This window comes from Gouania willdenowi, chromosome 4 (genome assembly GCF_900634775.1).
Source record: "Gouania willdenowi chromosome 4, fGouWil2.1, whole genome shotgun sequence".
Classification (NCBI taxonomy): domain Eukaryota; kingdom Metazoa; phylum Chordata; class Actinopteri; order Blenniiformes; family Gobiesocidae; genus Gouania; species Gouania willdenowi.
The window spans coordinates 22,486,701-22,500,758 of NC_041047.1; the positions used below are offsets into that span (position 1 = coordinate 22,486,701).

The following is a 14,058-nucleotide window of genomic DNA, read 5'->3' on the forward strand; positions in this document are numbered from 1 at the left end:
CTTAACTTAAATTTGCTACTATGACCCACATGTTACATCATATGCAGTACTTTATTTAGAAAAAAAAGGAGAAGAAGAAGAAAAAAAAGCATTTTCTCTCGTCCGCAGTGGTAATTTTGTTTTTTTATATTTGCCGTTTCTTTTGGTTTATCATAAACGGGGATGCTAGGACACTTTAAAGTCTCCATAATCAGCAGGATTAGCAACAATTTTCCAGCACCGTTTGTTGAAATATACACACAAGTGCAGTTTCACACACACTCTGAGGAAGCCTTTTTCAACTGTCCTGTAAGAAAATAACGAGTAGGGATTTATTGAACAATAATCTCTTTAAACAATATGAGGAACTCCTTTCTATCATGTTTTTACTCCTTTCACAGCGTGCTCACTGTCTTTGATTGTGTTGCTTATGATGATCTAAAGCACGCAAAGGAATAAATGAAGCTTTCGTCACTTCATCCCAGAGAGCTCCTCCTCGTGTGTGTGTGTGTGTCTTTTCAAGTATGAGCACATTAGCTTCCCTGCGTATTCTGAGCACATCCGTCGTCTTGCCGTGTCTCTGTTATCAGAGTTCGTCACGTGACGCTCTGGCTGCCGGAGGCGGTGAGTCTCCAGTGACGCTGTTCTGAGCCACAGGCCTGATGCGGTCCTGCTGTGCCGTCTTGCGATCGTGTTGTCGGTCCCAGTCTGTGGCCACGGCCTCGTCGTCCCAGATGGTGGAGGTCTCGGTGTCGCTGATGTAGCCTGGCTCTCCAGTGTAGTGGGTGGGGTAGATGAGGAGTGGCTCCACAGAGAAGGCCTTCAGGTTCCGCGGCTCAAACTGAGCCATGTACTGAACACTGAAGAGAACACAGAAGTAAGAATTACTTAATAGAACAGAGATGGGCCACTTTTTGAATAATGAGCATTAAAGCTGCAGTATGTAGAATCGTAAAACTTGTATAAAAACAACCACGCTCACTTCTCCCTTCCCTGTTTAGAAACCTATCGTCCCTGATCGGTATTCTCATGAACGCACACAACTGTGGAGATCTTTGTGACTTTTCTCTCAATAGAGACAAATGTAGGGACTTAATCGTGTGTTATTGGAGAGTTTTCAGGTGTTTTAGACTGGAGCTGTATTTCTATTACAGATTTTTGCAAAATAAAAGCAATATTTCTAAATGTTGACAAAGTATAATTGTGCTTTGAACGTGTTTCCATTGAAGGTTGTTGTGGGCAGGAGCCTCGTAACTCCCGTGAAATCTCATCCCGCGAGACTTCGCTGCAGGAAGATGGACGCTCAGAACCTTCTTATAACACTCAGTTGCTTCACGTCTAATGTGGCAGTAATATTTTTAAGAAAGTGTCTATTTGTACGACTGCCTTACGGACAACCCCGGGTACTATTGGTATGGTTACCGAAGTACACGTACATAGCGTCTTAGGGTTATTAGGTTTAGGTTTAGGGTTAGGGTTAGGGTTAGATTATAACCCAACATCGCAACAATTTTTAGGGTTAGGTTTAGGGTAAGGTTTAGTTTTAGCCATGCAACCTAAACTGGCTAATGGCTAATCTATCACGCAACCTAAACTGGCCAATGAGGGGCGCTGCGTACAGATAGAATGTCGGTATATTGATACGGCAACCGTACGAATAGCCACTGCCTAATTTTAATTATAAAGCTTAGAAATTAATCGGTCTCCTTTTTTGTCCGCACCATGATTTCTCGGAGAGAAGTGGTCATGTGACCAGGTACCTCACATTGTTACATGTAATTGTGGAAAAAATGTTTCGATAGCGCTTTTGTGATACATTTCAGTATCGAAACGTCTGTAATTCCTCTTCATGAAAGCGTAAAAACTTTTTAGCAATATTTGAGACTTTGATGTTTAGATGTAGCTGAACAACCTTTGTGATCACCATCATTTCTTATCTGTGACAGATACAGAACAAAGGTCACCAGGACTTCTTACATTTTGGCTGTAAAGCCCAGACTCATCGGCCACATGTCTCACAAACAGGAACTTCTAGTAATACCGCAGATGAACTTCCTTCTCAGAAAGTACATTAGCAGGATGTCAAATAAGAGAACAGGATGTTTTTACTTCATTGCAGCAACATTTCTCTTGCAATACAGATGTTTTGGTTACTTTTTGTGAATTCATGAGAAATTTAGGAAGTTTTCAAACCCTGTTGAGTTTTTTTTTTTTTTTTTTTTCTGGTTCTTTATTAACATTTTTGATGGAAAAACATTTCAAACTAAAAATGTGGATGAACCATCAGTCAGATTTAAAATTGATCTCACACAAAGTCTCTGAATTAAACACTGAATTGTCACTATTTACTTAATTTGAACACAACACGTTTGACATAATATTTCTCTACAGGCACATTTCCGATCGCTCCCACTTTAGCCCAAACTCAAACTCTTTCTATGTTGAATACACCATGCACATGTATTTGTGTAGTAATCTATACACTGCCTCTTTCCACATATCTTCTATGTGTTTACATAGTGGTGCACACACACACATACACACACATCCACAGTGTTCATCTCAAACCTCCCCCTCACCCCAAGCTTTATCAATGGGAATCCTGTCCCAGCTTTTTGACTAGCAGGAAGAGCCGTGCTACTCCACATTCCTCAAAGAGAGAAGAAAGAGTGACAAGGAGTTAGACAGCGACTCGAGGAAGTAGAAAGTAAAGGAAAGCATAGATTAGGAAAATAGGTGCAGATCAAAGAGCCTGTAAGAAAATATGCGTATTGTGGGATTAAAGGAGAAAAGATAAACAACATATGTCAAGGTGAGAAGCCGAGGTGAAATCGAGCAGGCATGATAGGAATCCCTAAGGAAGAAAGAAACAGTGAAGCAATATTGTGTGTCCTGTTTAAGACACCGTACCCACTGAACCCCAGAAACAATCAGAGCCCTGTGTGCGAGAGCGAGGGGAGCGCAGAAAAGAAAAGGGAGGTGGTGCTGGGAAGAAAAGGAGGAATGGGAACGTTGATGCAAACAGAGGGAGAAAGAGACTGTGGTGAAGTGACTGGACTGTAGGCCTGAGCTACAGTCATTTTTTTCTATACCCTAAATACAAAATACATCATATTAACCAAACCTTTATGATCAACTATGAAATATAAGAGCATGGATTTGAGAAAATGTGATAAAAGCAACTTTGTGATGGCGGCAGGGTTGGAATGGCTATCTGGCATAACGAGTATCATCCAGGTGGGCCCTCGACCCAATGTGAGCCGGTACGGTCCGCTACATTTTTTTTTTTTATGAGCGAGTGGAGGCAAATATGGTAATAGGTGGCCAAAAATGGCCCAAAAGTGGCAAGAAATGGGTAAGAAGTGACTAAAATGGGCCAAAAGCAGCCAAGAGTGGCCAAAAAGTGGACAAATAAAGAGGAACCAGGTGGTATGTAAAGGCAAAGGGTATAGTAGCGTAAATGGGCACAAGGTGGCAAACAATGGTGATAAAGGGCAAAAATGTGGAACAAAAAGAGGCAAAATGTAGGGAAAAAAGGAAATAAGTGATATTTATTGGCATTTATAGCTTATTTGAATGAAAAGTGGCAAAAAAAAAAGAAAAAATGAAAGGACAAACATTTGATAAAAGTGTCAAAAAGAACTTGCAAAAATGGACAAAAAAATAGGAAAAAAATGATATGTATTGGCAAAAGGTAGCTAAAGTCTGAAAAAAGTGGACAAAGGAAATAGTTACAAAGGGGTTAAAAAATGTTCCCCTTTATAAGGATTTCTGGGGGAATAATAATTAAAATTAGGACATAAAGAGCCACATGTTGAATATTACCGACTCCCCTGGATGGTGGAATGCTTTGAGCTGCTGTCAGATTCCACTGTGAACTGCAGCTTGTTATCTATAGAGCTGCAAAATGACAATGCATGATGCTTTGTCTTTTGTGTGACTGTTGCACACCATTGAGCGATATATCCTATAACGTGTGTGTGTGTGTGTGTGTGTGTGTGTGTGTGTGTGCGCGCACCTGCATCATCTGTTTGTTGTCCTCAGTAAATATTTGCCTGTCTGCTCTAAACCCAGAGCGTCTGAAAGAGTCTTTGTCAGTGAGCATCACACAGTCGCTCTGTTCACTGCAACATTGTGGCTTTTTACATTCCACCCCACAAATATACTACTTTCCCTAATTCTGCTTCTTAATATTGAATTCTTAATATAGTCCTACATGCATGTATTGCTGTCGTGTGCAAAAAAAAAAAAAAAAAAAACTCACTTTGGATGTTTGTTAAACATGATGGGCAGGAACTCGTCGACAGGAAGCATCCTGGTGAACGGCTGCGCAGCCAGCAGCTTCCTGGCTCCTTTCTGTGAGAGGGCATAACCGAGTGTCCAGTACGAATAGTCGGCCACAACCAGGTTGTTCACACCCTCCACCGACTGCTCCGGCTGCTGCACCTGCATACGTTTACGCCCCACGTAGCTGAGGAGAGGGCAGGGTAGAGGGAGCTTTGTTAAACAGAAATGGGTGAACAATGATAAAAGATTCCCCAAGGCACTGGATTATAATGTGATTAATGTAAGGAGTATTATTACATGAGGTCCCAGTCCAGCTGGGCTTTGTTGACATTTTCCATTATGGCCTGGAGCCTTCGTTTAAACCTGGGCTCCAATCTGACGTCATCCTCTAAAACAAGTACCTTCTGCAGGCCACGGTCAACCATCTATAGATCAGAAAACACCAATATGTTAACACACTTGTGCTTAGTGTCAGACGAGGATTCAGATGCAGGGATCAGCCCGAATGGCAGCAGGTAAAATATATGTAAATGTGGAGGAAGAAGCTCCTGTTTAAATAAGGCCATAGGAAGAAGAACCAAAACAAGAGCACAGAGAACGCAAACCTCCGCCAAGCGCCAAACCTCCTTTTTACCAGTTATCTGGATCAGTAACCCTGATCATGGTACCATGATCATTCACACTTTAAAGTGCATGTGTCAAACTCATGGCCCGGGGGCCAAATCCAGCCCTCTAGAGCATCCAATTCGGCCCACAGGTGAAAGTAAAAATGACAGAGAAGACATGAATTATTGTGTAAACGAAACTCAACAATAATTTGTAGGGGACACAGTTTACCTGGTGCTTATATCCAATGTATGTAGTCTTTTTTTTAATGTTAAACTGTTGGAAAAACTCAAAATTCTTAAAAAATCCTTCAGTTTTCCTCAAATTATTACATAATATTTGCCTTAATTAAATAAAAACTGGTCACAAAATCTAAGAAATTTAAAGTGAAGAGCATGTTGAGACTGATATCTATCACTCTTAGCTTGGATATTGTCGGCACAATAATGTTGAAATGAATTGTTTTCCCGCATAAAAAATCTGTGGCCCACTTCAGCTTAAACTGGTCTGTATTTGGCCCATGAACTAAAATAAGTTTGACACCCCTGCTTTAAAGACATTTCTATACCCTTTAATAATGATAGAGAAGGTCCAAAGGTATGGGCACCCCAGGTTGTTTGAATTCAGATTAGATCCACATGACACTTAGTGGGACCATTGAGGAACCAACTCATCATAACTGAGTCAAACCAAAATATTTAATTTTGAAATGTTGTCAAAGATGAGCGATAGGGATTTTTAGATTTTTGAAAGTGATCCAGAATCAGTGTGTTGATTCGGATCACCTCCAACTTTATTGAATATTCCATGGAGGTAAGGTCTATCTTTGTTTCAAATTTTGAACTTTTTGTGTCATCTTTGGCGAAGGAAATGAACCAATGAAATCACTCAGCAGAGCTTATATAAGGGAGGTGAGCAAATAATGAAAGCAGAAAATTCCGGATGGAGCAACACGAGATTAGAGAGCGCAGCGACATAACAAACACAGACAGGAAAACAAACCGAGCAGGACATACATGCACGGTAAGAAAGTGTCACCATAAACAAAATAGCTAACTTTAGAGTCTCTGATTACATGTAATAATAATGTTTTCTAAGTGAAGCTTGCGTGGTGTTCTCTCTTTTCTCCCACAGTATGTTTTGTTAAATGCATTCACCTAAAAGTCTTTCTTTTTTTTTTTTTTTTTTTTTACTTGTCTGCACATGCTGTCAAATCTCAACACCACAGGAAGTGCCATCATTATGAGACAGCAATGCATATTTTGTTATTGCAATAAAATACCTTGATTTATTTAATTGTGACCATCACCAGCCCTCCCTAAGGAAGGGTAAGAAATCTTTTATTATAGGGAGGATATAAAAAGGGAGAGCAGTGTTACACCTAAGTGGAGGGGGAAGGGGAGGGGAAAGGGAGCAGGGAGGAGAGACTCAAGGCAGGAAATAGAAAAGGTGGGGAAGAATAGACTGTTTTGCAGTGAGGGTGAGATGTGAGGTTGTAGAATATATTGTGCTTATTATGTTGTGTAATCCACCCAGTATGGTGACAAGTGTGAAGCTTAGCTATAATGGTGGTGGCTGTGAACAGGGGGAATGAGTGAATGGTAGTACCTAAAGCAGGTATTTGGGATTAACGTGTCTAAGGTTAAGCCCAGTATGAGTTTTATCACACCTCCCATGGTGTGCCAGTGCACCTAAAAGTCTTTCTACACATCTCACCTCAGTCCATATGGAGTGATGGCTGAGGAAGCAGCCGATCTCTCCTCTGGTCAGGACTCTGCCAGAGTAGGGATCCTTGTAGTCTGGCATCATCTCGATTCCCAAAGCTTGCAGCTGGGACGAGTTCAGAGCCCTGATAGAGAAACAAGGCAGTGTTTGTTGCAGAAAAAGCCAGCCAAGGCCAAAACACAGCAAATGATTGCAGTTGGTGAAACTTTGCGAGACAAACAAAAGCTGGAAAGAAAGATCAGGGAAGTCTAAATGGTGGATTACAGTTGTAGAGTGGAGAAGGAAAAATAAGTCAATGTTTTTTAACCAAAGAAAGAAGAAATGTTTGGATGCAAATCTAAAAAATAAACAAGAAACAAAAAGTTATTCCAACATGTAAGCAAGTTAGGTAGAAGTGATGTTACAGTAATGAAGCACTAGAGAGTCTTCTGTTACACAGCAGATGTGGATGTTTGTTTCAGGTTTAAAGGATCTCTCAGCCCTTTCCAGTGACATACTTGCCATCCACTGCATCAGTGAAAGTAGCATCGAGTCCCACTGAATCCATTGTCTTCAACATCCTAATTCTTCTGTCAAGGCGACGTTTTAGGTTGATCAAGTAAATCTAAAGAAAACACAAGAGAAGGGAAATATGTTGACTGGCAGTGAAACTGTATACGTTTGAACACTGAGATGTCATTTGCTTTATTGTGGTCAGCCTCTCTAATATTAATGAAGCATAATGCTTTTTTCTGTCGCCCTTTCCGGCATGCAAAAGGACAAAAAACAAAAAAAAAAAACACTGATGTGATTTTGCTCTGAATGTCAAAATGAATTTCTGTGATTGCAACAATGTCGGAAATGAACTGAATAAATAAATAAATAAATAAATAAATGCTAACTGATGGTGCCTTTTACAATCTCATTGTTTGTGGGTTATTTTGAGTTTGTCTAATAAATATTATAGTTTCATGTCATTGTTCATGTCACTTTCTGGGCGATTTTGCCTAAAAAAAAAAAAAAAAACTTTGATTTTTTGAAAATTTGAGTTTCGATTCAATTTTTGATTTTTTTTTCAATGCACTTAAAAAGAACTTTATTGCTGGGATTGTCCTCAACAGTTCAAATGCATAGAATAATCCCAAAATAAAAAGTAAATTAGTCATTGAACAATTTCACGCTTTAACCCAGGTTTAAGCAAAAGTGCAACAGCAACTTCACAGTAGCTTCTGATTAAGAAATCAGATAACTACGTATTTTATAACATAACATTACAATTAAAAAAAATAATAAACTCTTCCCTTAGCATCTCAGCATAGTGCGAATAAAAAATTAAACATGCCTGTGGCACACATATAGGGTAAACACATGTAAACAAAGAGGGGGCTGGCTCACATCGGAACGCGAAAAAGTCCGAAAAAACTGTGGTGGGAATTTTTAAAAAATTTAAAAAAAATTAACTCGAATTTGCAAATCGAAAATCGTTTTCATCTACCAATTCGATTAATCAATTAAATCGATTTTTTTTGCCCAGTTCTACTTTCTTAGTTTGTTTTTATATGTGGCCCTGCTTTTTAACTTAGCTTAGTTGATCTACTCTAGTACATTATATTATCAGGGTTGTCTTTGTTTTAGCAATTGTTATTGCATTTTTAATAGAGGTAAATATCTATATCAGGGATCACCAACCTTTCTGAAACTGTGAGCTACTTTATAGGTACTGAATAGTCCAAAGGGCTATCACTTAGAAAAGCACTACTCAAATAGTACATTTTCACGTTTTCACTTTAATTAGAGTAAAATAATAAGGAAGGCTAGCAGTAACTTAAAAACACTTTATTTCTCCTAATGTATGCAATTCTTTCATTTTCATTACATTTCATAGAAAATTATCATCTTCCTATTTTACAAGCTGCAAACAACTTTTAACTGATCGTATAACATTTGTAAAATGTAACAATTGTCATATTTTACAAATATCCACCTTGCGTTTTTTTTAAAACATATTTCATACATCATATCATATGTAACATACCACAACCCATACACCAAATGTGCAGCACTTTAAAACATTGGTCACAATGTTATATTGAAAATAAACATTTAAAGAAGGTAATATAATAATAAAACTTTATCAGGTGCAGCATTATTTAACTCTAGTGTGAGTTTGAATCCTGGATGGAGCTCATTGGTGACTAGAGCTCCTGAGGGTCCCTCACATGGTCCATGCGTGCACTGTGTTGGTGACCCCTGATCTACTGTACATGTTTAATAACTTCTCTGTTATTAAAGAGTTGCAGAAGCTGTTTGGTACATGATCTATTATCATGATTAGTGACCTACTGTAGCTCCCTGATTGACTACAGGTCTGTGGTTCTCTCGTCACATCTTATAAAGTTCTCCTGTAGTGTGTGTGCTGGCAGCACATCTGGAGCTCTCACATCTGGAGAGATGTTGGCTTCTGCGTGATGTCCACGCCGTAGCTACGCATAGCCCTCAGCATCGATGTGAACCCCTGTGCACCAGTGGCACTTAGAGTTCTACTCTAAACAGTTATGGTTTAGACCACATGACCTCATTTAGGTGAGAATAAGTCTGTTAGTGGTTGGAGGGGCTGTTGGTATGCATTAGCTTCTTTACAACTTGACTAGCCATAACCAGTATGACTGTGGTTAACAAAAGTAATAAAGTTTCTGTGCTGCTATGAGTTCAGTTAAAGAAATACTCTTTAATATATTAATACTGTCTTAAGCCACACCCTCTGAACCTCTGACAATTAGTGGGTATCAGCATTGGGGTCAATTGTGAATGCATAACTGGTATTTAATTACAATTATGACACAATTATAATAGTAAATGTAAATGAAAAAATCAGTTTCTTTTGTAACTGCACTTGAATTGTCATTTGCAAATTAATTAAACACAAAACTGGGGGACCATGTTATAGTTCTATGGCTTACACATACAGTATGTAGTTAACAAATATAAAAATATTCAATATTTTTATATGTGGATGGATTAGGAAGCCCAACAAAGAAATGAGAAACAATTGGACTTTCCTCTTCTGATTTATCACAGTGCATTGTAAAAAAAAAGGGCTGAACACACATGTTGTGTTTAGAGATCAATAAAGAGACAGCGATCACTCTCATAACTTACTTTATCAAAACCAATCTTGCTCACTGGTGACGGCAGGGAGTGCACATGCTCTGAAGGCTCAATGTCATGGTCAACTGTTGACAGAGAGGAAGGAGAGCAACATGTACATGAGCCAAAACAGGAATAGAAATGAGTACATTCCTATGGATTGTGCTGCTTTATTTGATCTAGTTTGTTTAATATTCCACCAAAGGGAAGAGCAAAGGAAACATGCCAAAGAGGAAATAATAAAGAATGGAGGAGGAGGAGGAGGAGGACGAGGAGGAGGAGGAGGAGGAGGAGGATACAATCACTGAGTGTAGGAGAAGTCAGGATGGAAGTAGAAACCAAACCAAGAGGTGTAGCAAAGAGCGAGAGAAAGTAAAGCACCAACAGGTGGTGTGTGCGTGTGTGTGTGTGTGTGTGTACACTCACTCAATGCCTCTGTGATGGTGTGTATGAAACTTTCTCTTTCATCGTCCACACTTTGCTGAGCTTTAAGAGGGACAGGCAGGAAACCATAGTGTTCTCTGTTACACACATACATCTGCACACCTAGAGGACACAGACAGAGAGACACGTAGAAATATTTAACACTCAACATGTACGATGATACAATTCGACAACAGAGTGTCCAGACCTAAACAATCTACTCGTAATGTCTCTGATCAGAATTTGTCATTTTTGACTTTACTCAAGTGTGTGAAATGATTGTTGTTTCAGCTGTTTTTTTAAAACGTGATTATTCCTGGACATCACCAATATCTTGTGTTTTTTGTTGTTCAAAAAGGAGTCATTTAAACTTTTGCTTTAAATTACCTGCATTTAATTTTGGTTTAAAACTAGCCCATCGCATGGCCTATTTCATTTAGCTAAGCCCAAATGATAAAAAAAAAACAATGTAACTTATAGGAGCATATGGCAGGATTTGAGAAAAAAATAAACATTAATTTTAAGTTTTTTAATGCTAATGGTGATGAAGCGCTCTAAACCAAAGAGAATGAGTTCACACATATTTCTACCTATTGCCTTGAAAAGATTGCGTGATACATTTTGTACTGCCGTTATGGGTATGAACAGCAGTACAGTTCCCTGCGGACGTGACGTCAGATGACGCTGATGATGCAGTCAAATGACAGTGCGCGTTCTCGACTGCTTGGAGAGGTGGCTCGCTAGCGGAAATAAAGAAGAAGGAGAAGAAGACGGCTTGGAGACTGAAAGAAGACAAGCACAGTGGACTAAACTACTGTTTGGTTCCACAGAGGCATGTGCACAGATCTTGCAGTAAACAGTCACATGAACGGTGAGTAAATAAATAACCGTGTCACAGTTGAAGGGCGAATCGGGCTGCATTTTGCCGTCTGAGTCCGACCCAACAGTTAAAACCTAATTTTTTTCTCTCAAAGAAATGACATTTATTTTTGTTTTAGTGGTCAACATCAGATCAGCACACGGGGTAACTAGCAAATGTCAAACACAAACAGGGGCGCAGTGCACGTAAGACACCCATCAGATGTATTTACATAATCTATGTATCAACGATAAGGATAATCTATGCTATTGTGCAGAAAAAGGAATGTTTCAACAGTGTGTTCCTTTATAATTGTCCCCTGCTCCGTTCTCCCTGCCCAGCGGATCACAGTTCTCATTGTTACAGAGAAAGTTGCATTCTTCAGGGCTACAGCAGCTGTGGCTAAATGTCTGTCCGAACCCGACCCATCCGGTGCTGTCGGGTCCCGTCAGCGTTCGGTCGGGTATCCATCATCTATCCACAGGATCAGCTGTGCTCTGGTAATAAACAAACAGCTGATACGCACCCCCACGCTAGCTTGGCTGATGGCTGCAGTTACACTAGCCACCATGGTGTCACTATGGAGAGATTTCTAGATCCTGCCCTATGCTTCTTTAACTCTTTAATCTTTGTAATATTGAAATGAAGTGAATAAATCATTTGGAAAAACCTTGTTTCATGAACAGAACTAGAGAATTAAAAGAAATGTGTGTGAAATGTCTCTAATGTAATGTTAAACATATTTATAGTCCACATTATTAGCGGCAAAAGAAGTGAAAGACTAAGGAAGATTAGTCTTCCAGTGAACTTAAATTATGAGTACATGTTTATTAATACTTTTTTCCTCCTAAACTCATGTTGAATCCTCATTATATTCAGATAGAGCTTTACTGAGGCCTTTAAAAGACGTGGTTCTGGTTCTGACCTGACTGACGTGCAGAAAAGGCAAACACCATGATGTCATCAAATGCCCAGCTGTAGTCAGAGTGAGGCGGGTAGAAGGCCAGATCCTGAGTAGATTCACGACGAAGGTCTAGCAGGAAAGTGCTGTGCACCATTGGGACAGGAAAACAGCCCAGCCTCTTCCACTCTCTGATTGGCTGGTAATCTGGCGTACGCTTGTAGTAACCCTTACAGCAGCAACAGGAAGCCGAATTAGTAGATGTTCAAAGACTGTAATCACCTGGGGATGATTTTAGTCCAAGGCTACCTGTGGAGTGATGCCACACCAAAAGTTGGAGTAGAGAGAGCGAGACTCCAACATGGGAGCCACCAAGGTCATGTTCTCAGCCATCAGCAAGCTTAGCACCCGTGGGTTCGTTAACAGGTTGTCACTGTCTACAAACTAAAGAAGAACAGAGAGAAAAGTGGAATAGTTAGCTAAAAAACTAGTATGAAGGCCAGAAAGAAGCTGGTGCAAACAAAACCATATTGAAATATATTATTTATGTTTCTTCTCTATAACTACCACTTCTTATCTCTGAAGACCATTTCCAAGTTAGCTACATGTCACCATGACTCAAAATCCACATTTTGTTGATACCACATAAAAGCTCAGAATTCACAGTTGCAATGGTTGGCCTGTGGTGTGACTGATAACTGGCCCAAACGTCTTGCACCTACCAAACTACTGTAGGGGTACGTCCAGCCCAAGAAGATAAAATGTCTACTCCCAAGTCTCTAGACACACTCTTGATTCTGGTTCTCACTTGCGTGTGAGCTGTTTGCAGGAGCAGCAGGCCTGCTAAACTTTGCTTGTGACTAATTAGAATAAATTACATTAAAATTATACTACTCTTGTCATCTGTCCTTGGAGCTGTTCAATTAAAAATATCCAGGAAGAAGGTAGAGAAAAACCTTACAATATCCATATCCTGATGTCTGTAATTCCTCAGGGCTCTGTGTTCAGCCCATTGTTGTTCTCAATGTTGTTATAAACCCAATGCCCAATTCGGGTTGTGCTGCTGTGAGAGCTTGTTTGTATAACACATCTAAAATCACAGCTGTCTTTAATAAATAGTCTGTTTCTCTTCAGTTTTTTTTCAGTATAATCACATGAACAGGTTACCAGTATGTAATCGGCCCATCGTTCCCGCGCAGCCTTCAGAGCTGCTTGTCTGAGCTTCATCACATGGTTAAATCTGGATGGAGGCCAATGCTTTGGGCCCCACTCATCTGTGTAGGACCTGGCACAAAAACAAAGGGATTCCATTTGTCTTAAACATGTACATTAACGTGAGACGGATTTTCGAAAAAGACTAAAATCAAGTAGAGGTTAATTATAATGATGATCCATGAGGATTTACCTGGGCTCCTCCATTGGTCTCCACTCTACATAATGATACCTATGCTGCGCACTCTTCAGCCATTCTCTTAACAGGGCTGTGGTGTTGTCCATGTTATGGTCTGTTGCTGCCCTACAAAATAAAAGCAGGCAATTTTAATTTGACTTCATTATTGCACACATTGCTTTGAGATTATATTAGATTTTACTTCATGGGGAATCTACTTGTTATAGGAGTCAAAGATAAAAGAGTATAAGCAAGAACATGCTATATATAAAAATGCAGGAAGGAGATTTAACAGGAAAAATAATTACTAAGACAGTACAGACGTAACATACTAAACACCTGGTACAAACAAACCTGTTAGGTATTTTCTGACCGTAAATGAGTAAAAAAAAATAAGTGAGGAAAGTCCAGCATAAGGGACACAGTGTTGTTAATGTGAGTTGACAGGGTTGTGACGTTATGACCATCACATGATGGAAGAACAGTTCAGTCCATTTACTGTTTAATGTGGCAACAACCCTCATCACTGCTGTAAAGCTTCCTTTGCCAAAGTATCAGCATTACCAAAAGTCTGAGAAGCTTTTCTGCAGCAGAAAGTATTCGATGACCCAAATACTATTGATTTTTAAAATTATTTTTTTCCAATTGTGGGAGCTTTGGCTTGATTTAATAATGTACCATATATCTTGCACACTGGAAAAATAACTAATAACCTAGCAAGTTTCTATATTACAGAAAGAGGCATATTTTGGGAAAACATAG

The 14,058-nt window shown here is 39.5% G+C and overlaps 1 protein-coding gene across 1 annotated transcript in view; it reads right to left on the reverse strand.

Annotated features, from left to right (window-relative positions):
* Window positions 1–292: 292 nt before the first annotated feature.
* colgalt2b (collagen beta(1-O)galactosyltransferase 2b) overlaps window positions 293–14,058 on the reverse strand; it is a 28,201-nt gene continuing 14,435 nt past the window's right edge. Inside the window, exons 2-12 of the mRNA XM_028445395.1 lie at window positions 13,312–13,422; window positions 13,074–13,191; window positions 12,216–12,350; window positions 11,931–12,135; window positions 10,150–10,269; window positions 9,736–9,809; window positions 7,095–7,201; window positions 6,589–6,721; window positions 4,564–4,691; window positions 4,244–4,450; window positions 293–839 (exon numbers count right to left, since the gene is read on the reverse strand). Of these exons, the coding sequence (XP_028301196.1) occupies window positions 566–839; window positions 4,244–4,450; window positions 4,564–4,691; window positions 6,589–6,721; window positions 7,095–7,201; window positions 9,736–9,809; window positions 10,150–10,269; window positions 11,931–12,135; window positions 12,216–12,350; window positions 13,074–13,191; window positions 13,312–13,422 (1,612 nt within the window). The 3' untranslated portion in view covers window positions 293–565. The remainder of the gene's footprint in view (window positions 840–4,243; window positions 4,451–4,563; window positions 4,692–6,588; window positions 6,722–7,094; window positions 7,202–9,735; window positions 9,810–10,149; window positions 10,270–11,930; window positions 12,136–12,215; window positions 12,351–13,073; window positions 13,192–13,311; window positions 13,423–14,058) is intronic.